General features: G+C 42.8%; 1 protein-coding gene and 1 long non-coding RNA gene across 9 annotated transcripts in view; one reads left to right on the top strand and one right to left on the bottom strand.

The window, feature by feature from the left end:
* The window catches only part of LOC104022796 (protein patched homolog 1-like), a 98,098-nt gene that overhangs the window by 3,549 nt on the left and 71,053 nt on the right, over window positions 1-23,496 (bottom strand). For 3 of the 7 annotated variants that reach the window (XR_015707697.1, XR_015707699.1, XR_015707700.1), the window contains 5 exons: window positions 14,046-14,188; window positions 10,847-10,946; window positions 8,420-8,674; window positions 6,805-7,327; window positions 226-445 (listed from right to left, as the gene is read on the bottom strand). Coding sequence is in view for 3 of the 7 variants with exons in the window: in XM_087770938.1 (XP_087627064.1) it covers window positions 6,806-7,327; window positions 8,420-8,674; window positions 10,847-10,946; window positions 14,046-14,188 (1,020 nt within the window). In the remaining 4 variants the exon portion in view is untranslated. Of the gene's footprint in view, window positions 1-225; window positions 446-1,621; window positions 2,636-6,804; window positions 7,328-8,419; window positions 8,675-10,846; window positions 10,947-14,045; window positions 14,189-23,496 lie in introns of those variants that run through there. The other 4 variants (XR_015707698.1, XM_087770939.1, XM_087770938.1 and 1 more) reach the window with 4 other exon arrangements.
* On the top strand, window positions 15,797-21,610 carry LOC148054092 (uncharacterized). Of its 2 annotated transcripts, none has more exons than XR_015707705.1 (3): window positions 15,797-16,140; window positions 16,984-17,203; window positions 18,650-19,008. It is a non-coding gene; the product is annotated as an uncharacterized LOC148054092 (long non-coding RNA). The 2 variants fall into 2 exon arrangements; XR_015707704.1 differs by lacking the exon at window positions 15,797-16,140 and adding an exon at window positions 20,593-21,610 and having other exon boundaries at window positions 16,796-17,203; window positions 18,650-18,775.

The following is a 23,496-nucleotide window of genomic DNA, read 5'->3' as shown; positions in this document are numbered from 1 at the left end:
TTCGAAAAAGGACAATTCTTGAAGTAACTGGCAATTTTACACTTTCACTGTCATTGCTGTGTGATGTTTTAGAAGATAGCCTGATTCAGTGATCAGAGCACAGGGAAACAACTGAAAGTTCGCTTTGCTAAGGTTTAGGGTGTTGACTATACTTTTCGCCTGGCCTATATCCCTCGAGATCATGAATTCCACCAGGGCATGATCACTGCAGCCCGGGCTACCTACCAATCTTGACCTCTCCAATAAGTTCCTCTGCGTTGGTGAGCAACAGGCCCAGTAATGCATCTCCTCTGGTTGGACTTTCTATCACCTGGATTAGGAAGTTATCCTCAATGCACTCCAAGAGTCTCCTAGACTGCTTGCAGCTTGCTGTGCCACTTTTCCAGCGGATGTCAGGGTGGTTGAAGTCCCCCAGCAGGATCAGAGCCTGTGAGCATGATGCTTCCTGTAGTTGAAGCAAGAACGCTTCATCAACATCCTCCCCTTGATCAGGTGGCCTGTAGCAAACACCAGCCACGAGATTTCCTTTGTTGGCTTGGTCTCTAATTTTCACCCATAAGCTCTCGACCTGTGTACTGCTGTTTTTCAAAGATGGCTTTGTGCAATCAACCCATTTTTTTTACATAGAGCGCCCCCCCCCCTTCCTTGCCTGGCCCTCCTGAACAGTTTATAGCTATCGATTGCAGCGCTCCAATCATGTGATTCATCCCACCAAGTTTCAGTGATAGCGATCAGATCGTAGCTTTCCAACTGCACAGTGGCTTCCCGCTCCTCCTGTTTCTTACCCATGCTGCGTGCATGGTATAGCGACACTTCAGTTGGACTGTCGACCGTCTCACCTTTTTGGAGGAACCTTTTTGGAGGGTTGGGAGGGCATTCCTCAGTACTCTGGTAGGTGCGCTCATCCACCCTGTTGCTTGTGAGTACACAAGTGTCACGGCTTTGGACCCCACCCCCCAAGTTCCTTAGTTTAAAGTGCGATTCACTAAGTCAGACAATCTGCCAGCAAAGATTCTCCTTCCTCGTCTAGATAGGTAGATCCCATCTCTCCCCAATAGGCTGTATTCATCGAAGAACGTCCCGTGATCATAGAAGCCAAAGCCCTGGCAACGACACCGGCCACGAAGCCAGGTGTTAATCTGCATGATGCGTCGACTTCTGCCCACACCCCTATCCCTGACTCGCAAGATAGAGAAGAAGATCACTTGGGCCCCTGTCCCCTTCACTTGTGCCCCCAGGGCTCTGAAGTCCTGCTTGATCTTTCCCAGGTTATGCTTTACCGTGTCATTGGTGCCCACATGGAAAAGAAGTAGGGGATAGTAGTCTGCGCTTTTAACCAGTTGTGGCAGTCTCTCTGTGACATCCTGGATCTTGGCTCCTGGCAAGCAGCAAACTTCCCTTGACTGTATATCAGGCCGGCAGATGGGTGTGCCTCGGTGCCTCTCAGCAGAGTAGCCTACTACTAGCACTTGCCGCTTCCTTTTGCAGTTTTTAGTGTGTGCAACTGGTGAGGTTTCTCCCTGTGAGTCTTGTTCATTGGCTTCACCCACTGCCAAGAGTTTGTATCTGTTGCTGGTTGGTACATACAGGGAAATGGGGGGGGGGGGAAGTGATATCCTGTTGCCACGAGTCACCAGAGACCACGACGCCTCCTTCTCCAAGGTGCTGTCTGTTCGCTGTTGACACTCTTTGTCTGGTAGTCCTTGGAGGTCAGTGTCACGGGGCCCTAGTATTTCTTCTTGCAAAGTCTCGAATAATTATCTATTTCTTGTTCCCCCTCCCTAATACAGTGTAACCTGCTGACTTCCTCCTCCCGCTGCCTGAGTGACTCCACCAGAGCACACCTTGCACAGGTGGAGCTTGCACCCTCCTCCACCCAGGAGTGTGGGGTACAGACTTTACAGCCCTCCACCTGGACAGCAGCTTCCCTGATAGGAAGCTCTGTCTGGGTGGCTGCCTCCACTCGTCCCAGGCTAGCCTGGCTAGGTAGATGGTTCCCGGCTGCTGCAGAGCGCAGACCTCGCCGGGTCTCTGCCACCATGCTTCCGACGATCCCAAAGCACTGCCTAATAAGCCCTTCTAATTCCCTGGAGACCTCAAGCTGCTGGGTAGGTTTGCACAGCCAACAGCTAGCTGGGGTGACTGTCGGGGCCGCAGCCGAAGCCTGCGGGTGAGCAGAGCAGGCAGCAGCCTGACAACCACCCTTCTCACGAGCCCTTCCATGCAAACTTCCACACTGCTCCTCTCAGATGATGCTCCTTGTTTGCATGCCCTGTTTGCGGCGCTCCTGGTTGCTGGAGCTCCCTAGGGGCTGGTTATATGTGGCTTCCCAAGGTTTGAACTGGCCGCGGGGACAGCCAGCACCACCCGGCATCTACACGTTGTAGATGAGGTACAGAGTTGGGCATATATAGTGCTGCTAGCTAGTGTGCTATATAGTTGGGCGTAGTATAGTGCTGCCAGGTTTGAAGTAGAAAAAGTTGCAAAAACATTCATCTTGAGTGAAATAGGAATATAAAAAAGCAGCACACGACTTAGTAGTGTTACTTTATACTGGTCCTGTTGAATACACTGGCAACTTTCCATCAGCTGAGTGCTTACTGTGTATAATATCTGATAGCGTGGATCCTCAGACCTGTGAGGAGAAATGCACTGTATCAGCGGACACTTCTGTGTAAAGTGACAGAAAGACCTGATCCACTAGTAAATGCTACAGTGGATGTGACTGTGTGAGTGAGCAAAAGTTGCAAGTCCTTGGTCTGTTCCAAGTGTATTCAGGAAAACCCGAATCAGTATTGGCTAGTTTTACAGCAAACTTCCCATGACAGTCATGGAAGCTATCCCCTCATGAGAGTGACAAGAATAGCCCTATAATTTTTACACCTGAAGTGCTTTTACCATAAAATGAATTCTTTGCGTGTGGAAACGAGCAAACCAAGAAAGAAATGAAAAGCCTACCAGTGCAGGCAGGCATTGTTTCCAAAATTATTACTATGGCTCTGACTCTGTAATCAATGCTTACTCTGGTCATGTGACTTCAGCAGCAGCTATATGGTATGACTGCAGGATCAGACCTTGTCTTGAAGTCTAGCCAGCTATAGAGATATTTTAATGGACTGTAAATTGAAGTAATTAACTGGTGAAAAACTGCATACTAAGAGAGAGGCTGTTTGAAAGGCTGTACGTCTCTCTCTAATGAAATGGATTTCATTGTTTTACAGGCATTTTTAACTGCCGTAGGAGACAAGAACCGTAGGGCTGTCCTTGCATTGGAACATATGTTTGCACCAGTGTTGGATGGAGCTGTGTCCACTCTGTTTGGAGTGTTGATGCTCGTAGGATCAGAGTTTGATTTTATTGTCAGGTAAAGCATTTGTGTGTCTTGACTTCTTTTTTTTTTTTAGTAAAAATAAGTATGCTTTTAATATTTAGTCATTTCAGTGTATCTGTCATTTTATTACTATGTATGGTGTGTCAAGCATGCTTACGTCATGGTCCTGTTTCCCCTATGTTTTATTAACTCCTTGTCACATGCTAGACATAGTAGTATTTTGATTGCTGGTATTCAAATCTGTTCCAGGAAAATCTGACTCCCAGCATGAAAGGAAACAAAAATGGCCCTCTTTAGCAAAGTTTGCTAATTCTGGAATTAAGTCAGTTTGAAGCAGCTAGTATTGTCCAATATTAGCTGGATTTTTACCTTTAACCTTCCAGATATAGGTCTTCCAGATTTTTCATATGCACAACAATTTGCCTGGAAAGGACACATGGAGCTACGAACATGCTGCAATTACACTGCAACTGATGCTCTCTGGGCCTTCTCCTGCTATCTTTATATGAGGTTTACAGCAATTTATAAATGGGTGAGGAAAAAAGCCCTGTTTGGGAGCTAGGGAACCACAAGTATGAACACAGAACTTCATATTAAAATTTTGTAAAGCAAAGTCCGAAGGCTCTTCTGTTTAGAACTACAGGCACAGTTTCTTGTAGATTTAATTAAGAATGTGAATTCGTCAAGTATGAGAGGAGAGCAAGTTTTTCTTTTGAGGGGAATTTGAGAAGTACAATGATGAAACAGATCCCAATCCATTCCAAACAACTTGTGGAGCGCTGCAAAATCGCTAATCTTAGAAGTAACACAGGTTCTTTGTGGCAAACTGCAGCGCACACACACACACACAAAAAAAAATCCTAGCCCTAAACCAGAACTGAGGTAGAACTGGGCCAAATAAAAATACTCTGAAAGATGACTTAACTGCTTAGGTAAACATAAACTGGATAGGTGATCAGACTTAGCTGACATCCATTTGACAACAACAACAACAACAAAATGTCAGAGGCAGGAACTGAGAGAATGATTGCTAAATCTCATCAGGATTTTTTGTGTATATGTATGTAAGAGATTTGCAGAAAGCAGGGAGTAGGAGGTTTACACTTAGGTCTAAATACATTAAACCTACATGGGAATTATTACTATACAGATATCGTATGCCCTGAAATAGAACTTGTATTTTTTTCAGGTCAGTATATTTTATTTTATTTTATTTTATTGGTGGTGAAGAAATAAGGTAGAATTATTCTTTTAGGACCTGATCTTGTAAGGGATGGAACACACTGACGTATAGGTTGCTCATAGATTTAGCCTAAATTTACAGGGGTATATTTGCTGTGCTACTTTCCTACTTAACAGACAAAAGATTTGGCAAGCATATTTTTGTATCATAGCAAATAGAAGACCGTAGCAGCCCTTCATTTAAAATTTGGAGTGGATATTCTCTTAGTACATAAAATGAGCATTTCAAATTTTCAGCTTCTTTTATTTTACTTTTTTTCCCATCAGTTTCTTGCTTTCTAGTACAATCTGACTTTAGTTCACCTTGTTTAAAAAAATAAAATTAAAATAAAATAAACCAAAATAAAATAAACTAAACTATCAGAGCCTGAGCATTGTTACAGTGGGTGAAGATGACCCCAAACTTCCAGAAAGGAATAGATTAGTCCAACAGTGTGGAATATTAAGTAAATTAACAGACATTGTATACACCAAGTGGTCAGAGCTATAATCTTCTTGTTTATCCTAATGTTACATGAATGAGATGCAAATGTTTTAATGCCTGTTGTTGATCTCTGTCCCAGTATAAAGTTCTGGTGGTTTATCCTAGTGGAGTAGATTGGTTCACCGATTTTTGCTAATGCAGATCAGGAATTCCAAAATGTTCACAGCAGCAGGATATATGTAGTTTTACAGGAGTCTGATATATTTGATAAGATGTAGAAACATGAAGGCAGTAAAGTTTGTTGCCAGCTTTGTTTCTAGCTGGAAGCTATTTCAAAGACTATGGATGACAGGGAGGTGATTCGGGACAGCCAACATGGCTTCACCAAGGGCAAATTGTGCCAGACTAATCTAGTGGCCTTCTACAATGGAGTAACTGCCTTGGTGGATAAGCGAAGAGCAACTGATCTCATCTATCTTGACTTCTGTAAGGCCTTTGACATGGTCCCCCACGACATCCTTGTTGCTAACTTAGAGAGATATGGGTTTGATGGATGAACCGTTCGGTCAATAAGGAATTGGCTGGATGGCCGCGTCCAAAGAGGTACAGTCAATGGCTCAATGTCCAAATGGAGATCAGTAACAAGCGGTGACCCTCAAGAGTCCGTATTGGGACCAGTACTGTTCAATATCTTTATTAATTAATTACACAGATAGTGGGATTGAGTGGACCCTCAGCAAGTTTGCGGATGACACCAAGCTGAGTGGTGCAGCTGATATGCTTGAGGCAAGGGATGCCATCCAGAGGGGACCTTGACAGGCTTGAGGAGTGGGCCAGTGTGAACCTCATGAAGTTCAACAAGGCCAAGTGCAAGGTCCTGCCCCTGGGTCAGGGCAATCACCAATATTAATACAGACTGGGGGATGAATGGATTGAGAGCAGCCCTGCTGGAGTCCCCAGCACAAGAAAGACATGGACCTGTTAGAGCGGGTCCAGAGGAGGACCATGAAAATAGTCAGAGGGCTGGAACGCCTCTCCTATGAGGAAAGGCTGAGAGAGTTGGGGTTGTTCAGCCTGGAGAAGAGAAGGCTCTGGGGAGACCTTATTGTGGCCTTTCAATATATAAAGGGGGTTTATAATAAAGACGGGGACAGACTTTGTACCAGGGCCTGTAGTGACAGGACAAGGGGCAACGGTTTTAAACTGAAAGAGGGCAGATTTGGATTGGATATAAGGAATAAATGCTTTACGATGAGGGTGCTGAGACACTGGAACAGGTTGCCCAGAGAAGTTGTGGATGCCCCATCCCTGGAAGTGTTCAAGGTCAGGTTGGAATGGGCTTTGAGCAACCTGATCTAGTGAAAGATGTCCCTGCCCATGGCAGGGGAGTTGGAACTAGATGATCTTTGAAGGTCCCTTCCAACCCAAACCGTTCTATGATTCTATGATCTATCAACAGGAAATGCAATCACACGGCTTTGAACGGGCTACATAACACCTCTGCTTCATTTTCCTCTTCTGGTAAACTGGGATCATAATATGTACTCACCCACTTTGCAAGGCTCTTGGAGTAGTTTATGTTTGGATCATTGTAACTTCTTAGCACTGGCAAGCACTACCTTATTCAACCTAACTTCTAGTGCAAAATGTACTATATTCATGGTCAGGAGATTCCAGATGATCAGGGACTAAGAAGTAAACCTACCTGAAGGAAAGGTACTTCAGAGAATTCTTATCTTTCCCCTTTGTTCTGATCACAGCATTACCCAAGAAAGGCAAATCTACTGGCTACAGGAGACAGATCTACCTTATTCTGAGTTGTTGCCAGGTATCCTTTCTTCACATTCAACATCTTGCAGTTCTATAACTTCTACTTTAGAATTTCTTCTTTCATACCACACATCAAAAGGCACGTGGGGGTCCTCAAATGGCCCATGGTCAGCTTCATAGTGTCCTTTGTAGGACGGAAAGCTCCCTCCCCAAGAGCTGTGGTTGTGCACGACAGGGTGGACAGCAACAGTCACTGAAGCTGTCACAGTAGTGATAGGCTGGCAGTAGGCTGGTCCTGAGGCACTCATGGCACCAAACACTGGGCTTCTCATGTTATGAGAATGAGCCTTGTGGACTAAGCAACCCCTATTGCTAGGTCCTGAATGCCATTCAGGAGAAATTTCAAAAGTGTCCCTGTGAGGGCAGTAAGGAGGTGGTCGCAGCCCTTCCCTTGTTTCCCATTTTGGTTGTCGGCCCTGATGCCGTGCCTGCTGAGTGCCAGCCTCTGGATTCGATTGCAATCTAGGACTCGACTGATACCTTGTCTCTGGCTGAACCACCTGAAAGGGAGACACATGGTTATGCCTCTGACAAAGTAAGGCAAACAAATACTACACTCTTCTATTTTTATCCCAGGAACAACATTTATAATGGTATTGTCCTGGTTCTAACTCTATAAAGGTAGTGTTCTGGAGTCTTAGAACTGTTGATTTTTCCAGACATTTTTTGTCTGAATTTGTTAAAACCTGGAAAGCATAACTTCAGATAAACACAGGACTACAGCTGAAAATATATGCACTTCCTACATACTGCTCCATCTTTTCAAAGGGATGGATAGCAAGCACTTGATCTTAACTGGTTCAACAAGCAGAATTGCAGGCATTTGGAAAAGGCTCCACCCAGGGTACATACACAGGATGTTAGTGGGGTAGTTTGTACAGACTGTAGGAATCTGTTTCTGGATTTCTTTAAAAAGCGTGATGATCAGTGGCCACATCAGTCAATAAACCATGACCAACTTCACATGTGGCTATGCTTGTACCTATTTTTAGGCCTCTGCTGAACAGAGATCCACATTGCAGCTCAGCATGCAGCATCAAGGGGAGCAGGAGACAGAGCTTTATCACTTTCCTTTGAAATTGCAATTATGCCAACCCAGTAGCAAGATGGAACAGACCCAAGATTTGATACAACCCTGAACTTCTTTTTTTCTGGGCTCTATCAATCTTTCTCCCCAAGTGAGCTGTCCAGAGAAGAGGTATATGAGATGGTGACACACAGGGAGCTCTGTGGAAGAGGTTTGGATCTTTTAAACCTCTCCCCACTTTTTTTCCTGGAGGTCACCCAGAACAGTCATTGAATAGACTGAGAACTCTCTCTTGTGGCTGGTGCTAATATGATATAACAACAATTACACATGCTGAAGACCTCAGCTTTGGTACCATAATTTTACCTCCAACTTGATTCTAAAGGAAAGCCTTCACGTCCTGTCTACAAGTGCTCCAAATTTTGGCACAGTCACAAGGCATAATCAGCCAGAAACATGAAAGAAATATTACAGCCTTCCCACAGAAATATATTTAAATTTAAAAAAACCCAACCAAACAAAAAATATTCTTGCCCTCCCTCCAGTCGATATGTGAGCTACTTACAGTGGATCTTGCAAAGACAGGATTCTCAGTGGCTTCCACTATTACTGGATGGACTGATGCCCTAGAGCCTTGAGTAGCCTCATACTGATGGAGCTCTTCACTGATGCCTGACACTGCAGTTTGAGAGCTGTACTCAGAATCAGAGGAATCTGACCCATTATTTGTGTGCCCGGGTGGCAGTGCAAACCTCACAATGCTGGGGGGTGGCTCAGAAGATGGAGTAGGCAATCTGTTTCGTCCACTGGCTGGAGAAACCTGATAATTACAGTGATAATTATAATTACAAGCATTTGGTATCATTCAATTAGCATTACCCTTATTATTATTAGCAGTTGATAGAAATAATCTTTAGCCAAATACACCTTTCCATGCCATGAGAACCTTAGCACTAGATTTCTGATCAACACCTGTATTACACTGAAAAAATGCATGAAAGAAAGAGACATGATCTCCATCTCTGGAGGTTTATGAAAATAGGACTATACATATTCCTCTATGTATCATTGTCTCAGCAAGTGCATATATGTACATGAACATGCACACTTATAAATATACAAATAATTCCTGGACTTGCCTCCTCCCTCAGCATAGATTAAGTGTGATTTCATAAATCATCTCAAATGTGTATGTATAATATGGTTCAGTGTCTAGTTGCAAAGAGAGATGGACACACATAATTGCAATATACGCACATACATACATATATATTGTTTGAATAAGGGACAGGCCATGTATACTGTTAGGAATATAAGAAATTATGCACTTCTGTCAAAACTGTTTTATTAATACTGTATTGGGTGTATGTGGCAAGGTTTTGGTAGCAGGAGGGGGGGGTCTTCAGGGGTGGCCTCTGTGGGAAGAGATGAGGGGCTGCCCTGTGCTGGACAGAGCCAATTCCAACCAGCTCCACAACAGCCCCACTGCAGGCCACAGCCGAGCCAATTAGTGAAGCTTTTGGCACCTCTGTGAAAACATATCTAAGAAAGGGCAGAAATCGCCAGACAGAGAGAGGAAAACAGCAGAGGGAACACCAAGGTCGGAGAAGGAAGAGGAGGTGCTCCATGGCACCAGAGCAGATATTCATTGCAGCCTGTGGAAGACCTATGCTGGAGCAGTTATTTTTTTCCTGAAGGACTGTAGCCTGTGGGAGAGCCCACACTGGAGCAGGGGAAAAATGTGAGAGAGGAGAAGCAGCAGAGAGAAACCACTATGTACTGACAGTAATCCCCATCTCCCATCTTCCCCTGTACCATTTGGGTGGGGATAGAGGAGTCTGGAGTGAAGGAGTGAAGTTGGGCATGGGAAAGGGGGGAGGAAAGGTGTAGTTTTAATGTTTGGTTTTGTTTCTCACTACTTGAATCTATTTTAATTGGCAATAAATTAAATTAATTTTTCCCAAGTTGAGTCTGTTTTGCCCGAAACAGTAGTTGGTAAGCAATCTCCCTGTCTTTATCTTGACCCACGAGCTTTTTTATCCCTTGTCCCGCTGAGGAGGGGGAATGAGTGATCGGCTGAGCAGGCCAAAGTTAACCCATCACAAATATAAAGACCCAAAATAAATACATCTCATTATATTACTAGCACTGTATATGTACCTTGTGTTTGATTTTTATACACATGTGCGTGCACACACATGCACATATATATATATATAAACATGCAGCATAGCATTACTGATTCTACTAATGCATGATAAAGATATCCATACATAACACAATAATTGTGTTAACTGAAGTGTAGGTAATGAATAATCAAATACAAATTTGATAGCTGTGAATCCTTTTTTACTGGACTTGGGCTTTATATTGTACAGTCCTCAACATCCAGGTGGAGCCTACCACCCACCAAGATCTTTGCTTGAGCCAAAAGGGTAGCACGGGGAGGGATGACTGGACTGGGGGGTGGGGGGGCACCTTTTGGCAAACTTCTGGCCATGGTTATCAGGGTGTGGTCTGTGGACCACCACTGGTGTAATGTTGGTCCACACAGGCCTCCTTGGTGGTCTGATGAGTTAAATATTTTGAGGAAAGCAACAGAGGCAGTAGGGTGGGAAAGGAGAAGGTACGTGTACAAAAGAAACTGTCTTTTGCAAAGTCTTGGGGAAAAGCCTGGTTTTATATTTGCATATGACATTCTGCTTTTAAAAGCTTACCTAATACCTTCATTTGTATCTAGCTTGTTGATTGCAGCCTCTAAAACAATACTTATTAAAAAACCATACTTTAAAAGTATAAGAAAGTAGAAGAATATCAAATAAATAACAAACATAACATTTAATAAAGATTTAAATTAAAACTAGAGCAAGAAACTTAAAAATTTAAAAAATCCAAGAGAATTTTAAAAATAAAGAGTTTCTAGAGAAAGGGGTTGGTTGCAGGGGGAGAGATAATATTATCATTTCTTCTGTTCACCATTAGTTTTACTGACCTCAGGGTACGGTCCAAAGAGTGAAAGAAGAACAGGAAGCAGCACCAATCCATTGAGAACTCCCAAAATGGTTAAGATTGCCAAAACAGCAAAAAAATACCTGAAGTAGGGTTTAAAGGGGTGAGAGGGAGAAGAGAAGAGGCACAAATATTGTTAGAAATAAGGGATTACATACTACTGCTAAATATATTACAAAATACATATACTAAATTAAATCTCAAATACTACTAAAATTGTACTAAATAATTATATCACTTTTTTTATATATAGGTTTTTTTGGTTTTACCCCTTGGATTTATACACTATACCAGCTACTAGGAAGAAAATTAACTCTATCCCAGCCAAAACCAGGACATGATTAGAGAATGTACATCACACAACCCAAAGTATTAGTTGATAAAAGAAAGAAAGAAAGAAAATTAAATTTGTTAATTTCCCAGAATCTGGCAGCACATAATGTTATTTACGAATGTGTTACACAAATACAAAAATATGGAATGTGCAGTGAATAGTTGAATGGATTGAAAGCACAAATACAATGAAAGGGGCCCCCATTAGTGAAAATCCAGCAGAAGCAAACAAATGAAGTGAAGGGTGTAGAAGTTAAACAATTTAGCCTAGAAGGGAAAGAAGCCCACTTCTCCCAGCAGCTAATCCAGCGTGAAATACTTCTGCATCTTACAGTGGAATCTCTAATTAAATCTCCAGTGTAAGGTAAGGCTTTCGCTTGCCATTCATTAATCACAACGCTCCACCTAGAAATCTGCGAGTTTCAGTTTTACCAAATAGCTCAAATTGCAGCCTTTTTACAACACAGGAACCATCTTTCTGCAAAGAAAATGCTACCCATTCTATAGTAAGCTTCAGCATTCTACTGAGTAATAGCATTCCACAATAGCAGAAATGCATTGCAGGCTAATCTTTTGTTGAACAATTTAACACCTCTGAATAGTGTTGTTTTGCATCAGCCAATTCAAACATGAAGGCTGAAATACTATGGAAGAAGAGGAAGGTGCACAAGTGTTTCTCCTTTCCCACCACTGAGGGCTAACATCTGTGATCGATCATGAATACCAAGGTAAAACTGTCAGTAAAAGGAAAGCCTTGTTAGTTGCTATTCAGTACAGCTGGAGCTCAGACTAAATTTAAGGCTGCATTATAACTACTGATCTCAAGAACTCATTCTTGGGTAAACTCCTGGAGGAGAAGGGATAAAGAACTGAGGGCAAGTTTGCTACTAATAGCTCTGCTGACATTAGCCAGCAACAAACTTTACTGCCTTCATGTTTCTACATCTTATCAAATATATCAGACTCCTGTAAAACTACAGATATCCTGCTGCTGTGAACATTTTGGAATTCCTGATCTGCATTAGCAAAAATCGGTGAACCAATCTACTCCACTAGGATAAACCACCAGAACTTTATACTGGGACAGAGATCAACAACAGGCATTAAAACATTTGCATCTCATTCATGTAACATTAGGATAAACAAGAAGATTATAGCTCTGACCACTTGGTGTATACAATGTCTGTTAATTTACTTAATATTCCACACTGTTGGACTAATCTATCCCTTTCTGGAAGTTTGGGGTCATCTTCACCCACTGTAACAATGCTCAGGCTCTGATAGTTTAGTTTATTTTATTTTGGTTTATTTTATTTTAATTTTATTTTTTTAAACAAGGTGAACTAAAGTCAGATTGTACTAGAAAGCAAGAAACTGATGGGAAAAAAAGTAAAATAAAAGAAGCTGAAAATTTGAAATGCTCATTTTATGTACTAAGAGAATATCCACTCCAAATTTTAAATGAAGGGCTGCTACGGTCTTCTATTTGCTATGATACAAAAATATGCTTGCCAAATCTTTTGTCTGTTAAGTAGGAAAGTAGCACAGCAAATATACCCCTGTAAATTTAGGCTAAATCTATGAGCAACCTATACGTCAGTGTGTTCCATCCCTTACAAGATCAGGTCCTAAAAGAATAATTCTACCTTATTTCTTCACCACCAATAAAATAAAATAAAATAAAATATACTGACCTGAAAAAAATACAAGTTCTATTTCAGGGCATACGATATCTGTATAGTAATAATTCCCATGTAGGTTTAATGTATTTAGACCTAAGTGTAAACCTCCTACTCCCTGCTTTCTGCAAATCTCTTACATACATATACACAAAAAATCCTGATGAGATTTAGCAATCATTCTCTCAGTTCCTGCCTCTGACATTTTGTTGTTGTTGTTGTTGTCAAATGGATGTCAGCTAAGTCTGATCACCTATCCAGTTTATGTTTACCTAAGCAGTTAAGTCATCTTTCAGAGTATTTTTATTTGGCCCAGTTCTACCTCAGTTCTGGTTTAGGGCTAGGATTTTTTTTTGTGTGTGTGTGTGTGCGCTGCAGTTTGCCACAAAGAACCTGTGTTACTTCTAAGATTAGCGATTTTGCAGCGCTCCACAAGTTGTTTGGAATGGATTGGGATCTGTTTCATCATTGTACTTCTCAAATTCCCCTCAAAAGAAAAACTTGCTCTCCTCTCATACTTGACGAATTCACATTCTTAATTAAATCTACAAGAAACTGTGCCTGTAGTTCTAAACAGAAGAGCCTTCGGACTTTGCTTTACAAAATTTTAATATGAAGTTCTGTGTTCATACTTGTGGTTCCCTAGCTCCCAAACAGGGCTTTTTTCCTCACCCATTTATAAATTGCTGTAAACCTCATATAAAGATAGCAGGAGAAGGCCCAGAGAGCATCAGTTGCAGTGTAATTGCAGCATGTTCGTAGCTCCATGTGTCCTTTCCAGGCAAATTGTTGTGCATATGAAAAATCTGGAAGACCTATATCTGGAAGGTTAAAGGTAAAAATCCAGCTAATATTGGACAATACTAGCTGCTTCAAACTGACTTAATTCCAGAATTAGCAAACTTTGCTAAAGAGGGCCATTTTTGTTTCCTTTCATGCTGGGAGTCAGATTTTCCTGGAACAGATTTGAATACCAGCAATCAAAATACTACTATGTCTAGCATGTGACAAGGAGTTAATAAAACATAGGGGAAACAGGACCATGACGTAAGCATGCTTGACACACCATACATAGTAATAAAATGACAGATACACTGAAATGACTAAATATTAAAAGCATACTTATTTTTACTAAAAAAAAAAAGAAGTCAAGACACACAAATGCTTTACCTGACAATAAAATCAAACTCTGATCCTACGAGCATCAACACTCCAAACAGAGTGGACACAGCTCCATCCAACACTGGTGCAAACATATGTTCCAATGCAAGGACAGCCCTACGGTTCTTGTCTCCTACGGCAGTTAAAAATGCCTGTAAAACAATGAAATCCATTTCATTAGAGAGAGACGTACAGCCTTTCAAACAGCCTCTCTCTTAGTATGCAGTTTTTCACCAGTTAATTACTTCAATTTACAGTCCATTAAAATATCTCTATAGCTGGCTAGACTTCAAGACAAGGTCTGATCCTGCAGTCATACCATATAGCTGCTGCTGAAGTCACATGACCAGAGTAAGCATTGATTACAGAGTCAGAGCCATAGTAATAATTTTGGAAACAATGCCTGCCTGCACTGGTAGGCTTTTCATTTCTTTCTTGGTTTGCTCGTTTCCACACGCAAAGAATTCATTTTATGGTAAAAGCACTTCAGGTGTAAAAATTATAGGGCTATTCTTGTCACTCTCATGAGGGGATAGCTTCCATGACTGTCATGGGAAGTTTGCTGTAAAACTAGCCAATACTGATTCGGGTTTTCCTGAATACACTTGGAACAGACCAAGGACTTGCAACTTTTGCTCACTCACACAGTCACATCCACTGTAGCATTTACTAGTGGATCAGGTCTTTCTGTCACTTTACACAGAAGTGTCCGCTGATACAGTGCATTTCTCCTCACAGGTCTGAGGATCCACGCTATCAGATATTATACACAGTAAGCACTCAGCTGATGGAAAGTTGCCAGTGTATTCAACAGGACCAGTATAAAGTAACACTACTAAGTCGTGTGCTGCTTTTTTATATTCCTATTTCACTCAAGATGAATGTTTTTGCAACTTTTTCTACTTCAAACCTGGCAGCACTATACTACGCCCAACTATATAGCACACTAGCTAGCAGCACTATATATGCCCAACTCTGTACCTCATCTACAACGTGTAGATGCCGGGTGGTGCTGGCTGTCCCCGCGGCCAGTTCAAACCTTGGGAAGCCACATATAACCAGCCCCTAGGGAGCTCCAGCAACCAGGAGCGCCGCAAACAGGGCATGCAAACAAGGAGCATCATCTGAGAGGAGCAGTGTGGAAGTTTGCATGGAAGGGCTCGTGAGAAGGGTGGTTGTCAGGCTGCTGCCTGCTCTGCTCACCCGCAGGCTTCGGCTGCGGCCCCGACAGTCACCCCAGCTAGCTGTTGGCTGTGCAAACCTACCCAGCAGCTTGAGGTCTCCAGGGAATTAGAAGGGCTTATTAGGCAGTGCTTTGGGATCGTCGGAAGCATGGTGGCAGAGACCCGGCGAGGTCTGCGCTCTGCAGCAGCCGGGAACCATCTACCTAGCCAGGCTAGCCTGGGACGAGTGGAGGCAGCCACCCAGACAGAGCTTCCTATCAGGGAAGCTGCTGTCCAGGTGGAGGGCTGTAAAGTCTGTACCCCACACTCCTGGGTGGAGGAGGGTGCAAGCTCCACCTGTGCAAGGTGTGCTCTGGTGGAGTCACTCAGGCAGCGGGAGGAGGAAGTCAGCAGGTTACACTGTATTAGGGAGGGGGAACAAGAAATAGATAATTATTCGAGACTTTGCAAGAAGAAATACTAGGGCCCCGTGACACTGACCTCCAAGGACTACCAGACAAAGAGTGTCAACAGCGAACAGACAGCACCTTGGAGAAGGAGGCGTCGTGGTCTCTGGTGACTCGTGGCAACAGGATATCACTTCCCCCCCCCCCCCCCCCCCCCCCATTTCCTTGTATGTACCAACCAGCAACAGATACAAACTCTTGGCAGTGGGTGAAGCCAATGAACAAGACTCACAGGGAGAAACCTCACCAGTTGCACACACTAAAAACTGCAAAAGGAAGCGGCAAGTGCTAGTAGTAGGCTACTCTGCTGAGAGGCACCGAGGCACACCCATCTGCCGGCCTGATATACAGTCAAGGGAAGTTTGCTGCTTGCCAGGAGCCAAGATCCAGGATGTCACAGAGAGACTGCCACAACTGGTTAAAAGCGCAGACTACTATCCCCTACTTCTTTTCCATGTGGGCACCAATGACACGGTAAAGCATAACCTGGGAAAGATCAAGCAGGACTTCAGAGCCCTGGGGGCACAAGTGAAGGGGACAGGGGCCCAAGTGATCTTCTTCTCTATCTTGCGAGTCAGGGATAGGGGTGTGGGCAGAAGTCGACGCATCATGCAGATTAACACCTGGCTTCGTGGCCGGTGTCGTTGCCAGGGCTTTGGCTTCTATGATCACGGGACGTTCTTCGATGAATACAGCCTATTGGGGAGAGATGGGATCTACCTATCTAGACGAGGAAGGAGAATCTTTGCTGGCAGATTGTCTGACTTAGTGAATCGCACTTTAAACTAAGGAACTTGGGGGTGGGGGTCCAAAGCCGTGACACTTGTGTACTCACAAGCAACAGGGTGGATGAGCGCACCTACCAGAGTACTGAGGAATGCCCTCCCAACCCTCCAAAAAGGTTCCTCCAAAAAGGTGAGACGGTCGACAGTCCAACTGAAGTGTCGCTATACCATGCACGCAGCATGGGTAAGAAACAGGAGGAGCGGGAAGCCACTGTGCAGTTGGAAAGCTACGATCTGATCGCTATCACTGAAACTTGGTGGGATGAATCACATGATTGGAGCGCTGCAATCGATAGCTATAAACTGTTCAGGAGGGCCAGGCAAGGAAGGGGGGGGGGGGGGGGGGCGCTCTATGTAAAAAAAATGGGTTGATTGCACAAAGCCATCTTTGAAAAACAGCAGTACACAGGTCGAGAGCTTATGGGTGAAAATTAGAGACCAAGCCAACAAAGGAAATCTCGTGGCTGGTGTTTGCTACAGGCCACCTGATCAAGGGGAGGATGTTGATGAAGCGTTCTTGCTTCAACTACAGGAAGCATCATGCTCACAGGCTCTGATCCTGCTGGGGGACTTCAACCACCCTGACATCCGCTGGAAAAGTGGCACAGCAAGCTGCAAGCAGTCTAGGAGACTCTTGGAGTGCATTGAGGATAACTTCCTAATCCAGGTGATAGAAAGTCCAACCAGAGGAGATGCATTACTGGGCCTGTTGCTCACCAACGCAGAGGAACTTATTGGAGAGGTCAAGATTGGTAGGTAGCCCGGGCTGCAGTGATCATGCCCTGGTGGAATTCATGATCTCGAGGGATATAGGCCAGGCGAAAAGTATAGTCAACACCCTAAACCTTAGCAAAGCGAACTTTCAGTTGTTTCCCTGTGCTCTGATCACTGAATCAGGCTATCTTCTAAAACATCACACAGCAATGACAGTGAAAGTGTAAAATTGCCAGTTACTTCAAGAATTGTCCTTTTTCGAATAAAACTCATCAAAAGAATTTGAAGTCCATAGTGAGGACTGAATCCCTCTGGGGGACGGGCTGAGTGAGAGAGATGGGAAAGCTCCACTTTGCCTAGTGCGGTGTTGCGTTGTGGGGTGTCCCCTGCACTTTGGGGATGCGACGCTGTATTTGGAGATCTGCCCAGCAAGCTCCCAGATTGGAGGAGTCCCTGGGCCAAGCACTCTGTTTTGCCAGGGGCAGTTGCAGTGGCTATCACAGATTCATATAGGTCAAAGCTGACTTAACAGGGCATTTAATATGTTCCTGTGAAATAATATTCTGCTGGTTCATCCAAGAATTTGTGCGATTTGAAACTTTAATCATTATCTCTCCTTAGGCTAGCAACAGAAAGTTACAGGATGTAGTGCTGTTCAGAACAGATGGGATATTTTAGATGTTTGGGGAAGACTAAAGCTGTTTGTTTTCTTGAAAAAAATCCATTAATTTTATGGGGAATGCTTTGAAGGGGAGGAATAAATTGAGGTTAAAGCTTTTTGGGGCTTGTGGTTGAAAACCAATTTAATTATTCTAACTCCTTTTTTTTTCCTCATTTGGGGGAAAAAAACAGAAGTGTTAAATCCTTACTTAGCTCTTGGTCCCTATTTTCTTGCTCTGCTTTTCACAGCTTTTCAGTGGCAGACACTAGTTTGACCAAAGCAAGCCATTTTATTTTGGTTGCGGAAATATTTTACACACACACATGCACATACACACACATATATATGCAGAATTTTGATGGAATTTTTTTGATGATTCCTGATAAAATCACCTTCTGATTTATAAAACTTCTCTCCAAACATCTCAAAGTGCAAATAAACCTGAATGCATTTATACTCAAAGTCTATGGTAAGTAATAGCATCCTCAGAATAAGGAAATGTTCGGGCTCAGATTTTCCAAGATGAACAGCAGGCTAATATGAGAATGTTAACTGTGTCCAGTATCAGATACAGCTTTTTTCTCTTTGAAGTGTCCATTGGTTTTGACTGAATTTGTGGCATTCGGAAATCAAGGCATCCACATTTTTTTAATTGGCATCAGGATTTCTTTACGAAGAAGTCTATGACTAATGGAAAAAGAGTCCACGTTGCCTGACTGCTAACTGTAACCACAAGAATCATGAAATGAGCTTAGCTTGATTTGTTTTTTTTTTCCTTGAGCTTTAATGAATATTTGTATTTTTTTCCTCTGTATTTGTAAAGGGTAATAACTGAAGCAAAGAAGAGGCCAAAGATGGAAAATTGTATTTCCAGAACTGCTTGAAGAGAAGAACTGCTCAAAGTTGTGGAAAAGGACATGCTGCATCAGGACAACAATTCACTGTTACTGTAACTTATTGTATTATTTTGTTAAATATTTCTATAAATATTTAAAGATGTACACATATGTAATATACAAAAGAACATCGTAAAGTAGTATAATCTGGAGTCATTTGCCTCCAGTTAATAGAGTGGGGACAATATTGGTTTTGCTCTGTACTTATTGTATATTGATCTCTTTGCCACAAGTAAACTTAATATAGTTCTAAATTTCAGCATAAGTTGCTGCTGCTTAAATATTGTATGATTTACTTGTATAATTCTATGCGAATATTGCTTATGTAATAGGATTTTTTCTGTAAAGGTACATGTTTAAAATATTTTAAATTTGCATATCACAACCCTGTGGTAGTTTGAAATGTTACTGTTAACTTTCAAACACGCTGTGCATGATAATTTTTTAAAATATGCAGATATGAAGAAAAGCATATTAATCTTGGAGACTTAAATAGGTTTAGCTGTGTGCAGGTTTTGTTTTGCTGTGTATTGATGTGTGCATCTGGAAATGTGCATGTCAGTGTGTGTATGTTCCCAGTGTACCGTAGTTTCTCTTTTACTGTATGGTAACCCTTAATGGGCTTATAAACCCACTGATGCTGGTGTGAGTCTGGCTTTCCCTGTTAGTAGGCACTAGTGAAAACTGCATTGGTGTTTACCAACATGTACCATAGACTACCATCATCAAAGGGCCGAGATAAAATAGAAGAGAGGAAGTCAGGGTTTGGTAATGTGGTTCAGGTTCCCACTCTATTAATGACTTGGTACACGTGATTTTGGTCAAGTCACATAACTGCCCTGTGCCTCAGTTTCTCAATCTGTAAAATGGGTATAACTGTACTTACCTACCTCCCAGGATAGTTGCGAGGCTTAATTACTGTTTACAAAAGTATTTTGATATTTTTTCATAAACGGTGCCAAGTAAGTGCAAACACTATAACCATTCCTTTTTCACTTCAAAAGGTGCTGGTGGTTATAGAAAGTCAATGAGCATATGCCTTGATTTGATATTGATACTGTTAACTATGAGTGGCATTAGGAGCTAAATAATCTAGTTTTTTTGTTGGTAAGCCACAGCTCATCTGTGGCCTTATAACATTCAAAGCAGTATCCTCTGTCACCTTATTTTGATGGCAGGAAAGAAGTTAATAATAAGTGAGAAAAATCAAATGGAAGGATTAAAAAAAAATCTTATATTTTCACTTATTAAATATAAATGACTTTCTGTTGGATCCAGGACTGTAATGAATGACACTTAAAACCTGGTATGTTTTTTTCTCTGTTGTTTTGCTTGTTTTTTCCCACGCTGCATTGGCACTTTTAACTAAAACAGCTAAACTGGAATCCCTTTGTGAAACTAATTTAGCTTTTTTGTCGTTATTTTTAAACTAAAGATGGATTGCTGCAGGTGAAGGGCCTGGAAAAATACTACAATCTCTGTGTTCTGGTTGAAAACAAACCCTAAGAATGGAGAACCTTAATTTAAAATACGAGAACAAAAGTTCTCATTCTCTCTCTCTTTGTCTTTCTCCATCTTTTTTCTGCCCTTCTCCAAGCTGGTTTTTAGAGCAGGTAGATGATCAAATATGTATTCAGAGCCAAACACACACAACCAACATTCGATTTTTAAACACAGTGATGGTGGGGCTTTTCTTTAAATACAGTGCCTGAACAGCAGCTGCAAATTCTTTGATGGGAAGGTGTATTTCTCCAGTGGCTTCAGGGAGTCTATCTTTGCCCACAGACCTTCCCAGCACAGTGAGTGGGGATAACTAGAATGATTTATTTCTTTTTTCTTAAACTTTAATGAACATTTGTATTTTTTTCAGTTGTTCAAAGGACTGGTGGATGGGACCCTCTGGGAAACTGCCCTCAGGGATAAAAGAGCTGAACCGAGCTGGCAGCTATTTAAAGACGTTTTTCTTAGAGCAGAAGAACTATCAATTCCCATGTGCAAGACATCAGGCAAGGAAGGCAGGAGACCATCATGGTTGAGTAAGGACCTCATGGTCAAGCTGAAACACAAGAGGGAAATGCATAGGCAGTGGAAGCGGGGGCACGCATCCTGGGAGGAATATAGGGACGCTGCCCAGATGTGTAGGGATACGATCAGGAAAGCTAAGGCACAGCTGGAGCTAAATTTGGAAAGGATGTGAAGAAAAATAATAAGGGCTTCTACAGGTACGTTATTCAGAAAAGGAAGGCAAAATAAATTGTATCCCCCCCTGATAAATAGGACAGGGGAACTGGTGACAACCTACATGGAGAAGGCTGAGGTACTCAACAACTTTTTTGCTTCAGTTTTCAATGGTAATGTCTCTTCCCACATCTCTTGAGTCCCTGAATCTGAAGGCAGGGACTGGGGGAATGAAGACCCACCCATTGTAGGAGATCAGGATCGAGACCACCTGAAGAACCTGAACATACATGAGTCCATGGGGACCCGATGAGATGCATCCCAGGGTCTAGAGGCAATTGGCTGATATAGTTGCTAAGACACGCTCCATCATATCTGAAAAGTCGTGGCAGTCAGGTAAAGTCCCCAGTGACTGGAAAAAGGGAAACATCACGCCCATTTTTAAAAAGGGTAGAAAGGAAGACCCTGGGAACTACCAACCAGTCAGACTTATCTCTGTGCCCAGTAAAATCATGGAACAGATCCTCCTGGAAGCTATTTCAAAGACTATGGATGACAGGGAGGTGATTCGGGACAGCCAACATGGCTTCACCAAGGGCAAATTGTGCCAGACTAATCTAGTGGCCTTCTACAATGGAGTAACTGCCTTGGTGGATAAGCGAAGAGCAACTGATCTCATCTATCTTGACTTCTGTAAGGCCTTTGACATGGTCCCCCACGACATCCTTGTTGCTAACTTAGAGAGATATGGGTTTGATGGATGAACCGTTCGGTCAATAAGGAATTGGCTGGATGGCTGCGTCCAAAGAGGTACAGTCAATGGCTCAATGTCCAAATGGAGATCAGTAACAAGCGGTGACCCTCAAGAGTCCGTATTGGGACCAGTACTGTTCAATATCTTTATTAATTAATTACACAGATAGTGGGATTGAGTGGACCCTCAGCAAGTTTGCGGATGACACCAAGCTGAGTGGTGCAGCTGATATGCTTGAGGCAAGGGATGCCATCCAGAGGGGACCTTGACAGGCTTGAGGAGTGGGCCAGTGTGAACCTCATGAAGTTCAACAAGGCCAAGTGCAAGGTCCTGCCCCTGGGTCGGGGCAATCACCAATATTAATACAGACTGGGGGATGAATGGATTGAGAGCAGCCCTGCTGGAGTCCCCAGCACAAGAAAGACATGGACCTGTTAGAGCGGGTCCAGAGGAGGACCATGAAAATAGTCAGAGGGCTGGAACGCCTCTCCTATGAGGAAAGGCTGAGAGAGTTGGGGTTGTTCAGCCTGGAGAAGAGAAGGCTCTGGGGAGACCTTATTGTGGCCTTTCAATATATAAAGGGGGTTTATAATAAAGACGGGGACAGACTTTGTACCAGGGCCTGTAGTGACAGGACAAGGGGCAACGGTTTTAAACTGAAAGAGGGCAGATTTGGATTGGATATAAGGAATAAATGCTTTACGATGAGGGTGCTGAGACACTGGAACAGGTTGCCCAGAGAAGTTGTGGATGCCCCATCCCTGGAAGTGTTCAAGGTCAGGTTGGAATGGGCTTTGAGCAACCTGATCTAGTGAAAGATGTCCCTGCCCATGGCAGGGGAGTTGGAACTAGATGATCTTTGAAGGTCCCTTCCAACCCAAACCGTTCTATGATTCTATGATCTATCAACAGGAAATGCAATCACACGGCTTTGAACGGGCTACATAACACCTCTGCTTCATTTTCCTCTTCTGGTAAACTGGGATCATAATATGTACTCACCCACTTTGCAAGGCTCTTGGAGTAGTTTATGTTTGGATCATTGTAACTTCTTAGCACTGGCAAGCACTACCTTATTCAACCTAACTTCTAGTGCAAAATGTACTATATTCATGGTCAGGAGATTCCAGATGATCAGGGACTAAGAAGTAAACCTACCTGAAGGAAAGGTACTTCAGAGAATTCTTATCTTTCCCCTTTGTTCTGATCACAGCATTACCCAAGAAAGGCAAATCTACTGGCTACAGGAGACAGATCTACCTTATTCTGAGTTGTTGCCAGGTATCCTTTCTTCACATTCAACATCTTGCAGTTCTATAACTTCTACTTTAGAATTTCTTCTTTCATACCACACATCAAAAGGCACGTGGGGGTCCTCAAATGGCCCATGGTCAGCTTCATAGTATCCTTTGTAGGACGGAAAGCTCCCTCCCCAAGAGCTGTGGTTGTGCACGACAGGGTGGACAGCAACAGTCACTGAAGCTGTCACAGTAGTGATAGGCTGGCAGTAGGCTGGTCCTGAGGCACTCATGGCACCAAACACCGGGCTTCTCATGTTATGAGACTAGATTCCTATGATTCTATGATTCTGTGTTCCCAATATTTGGCTATATCTCCAGTGTTCTAGGGTCCCCTTTAGTTCTCAGCTCCTTTTCACTGTCAACAGATCCTCTCCATAGTCTACCAGTCCTCCTGTTGATTCTAAGGTCTATTAAATCCCCATCCAATTTCTCTCCATCTCTTGCCCCATTTTCCAGCCCCTTCCTTTCATTTTTTTTTGATTGCTATGGTACCAATAAAGAAGAGATTATAGTAGACTACAAACATCTTTTTCCTGAGATT

The sequence above is a fragment of the Nipponia nippon genome, unplaced genomic scaffold (genome assembly GCF_047370975.1).
Source record: "Nipponia nippon isolate SJK-2023a ecotype South Korea unplaced genomic scaffold, ASM4737097v1 scaffold_34, whole genome shotgun sequence".
In the NCBI taxonomy this organism is placed as follows: Eukaryota; Metazoa; Chordata; class Aves; order Pelecaniformes; family Threskiornithidae; genus Nipponia; species Nipponia nippon.
The sequence above is the reverse complement of the archived record's forward strand: the minus strand, read 5'-3'. Positions and strand labels throughout refer to the sequence as shown.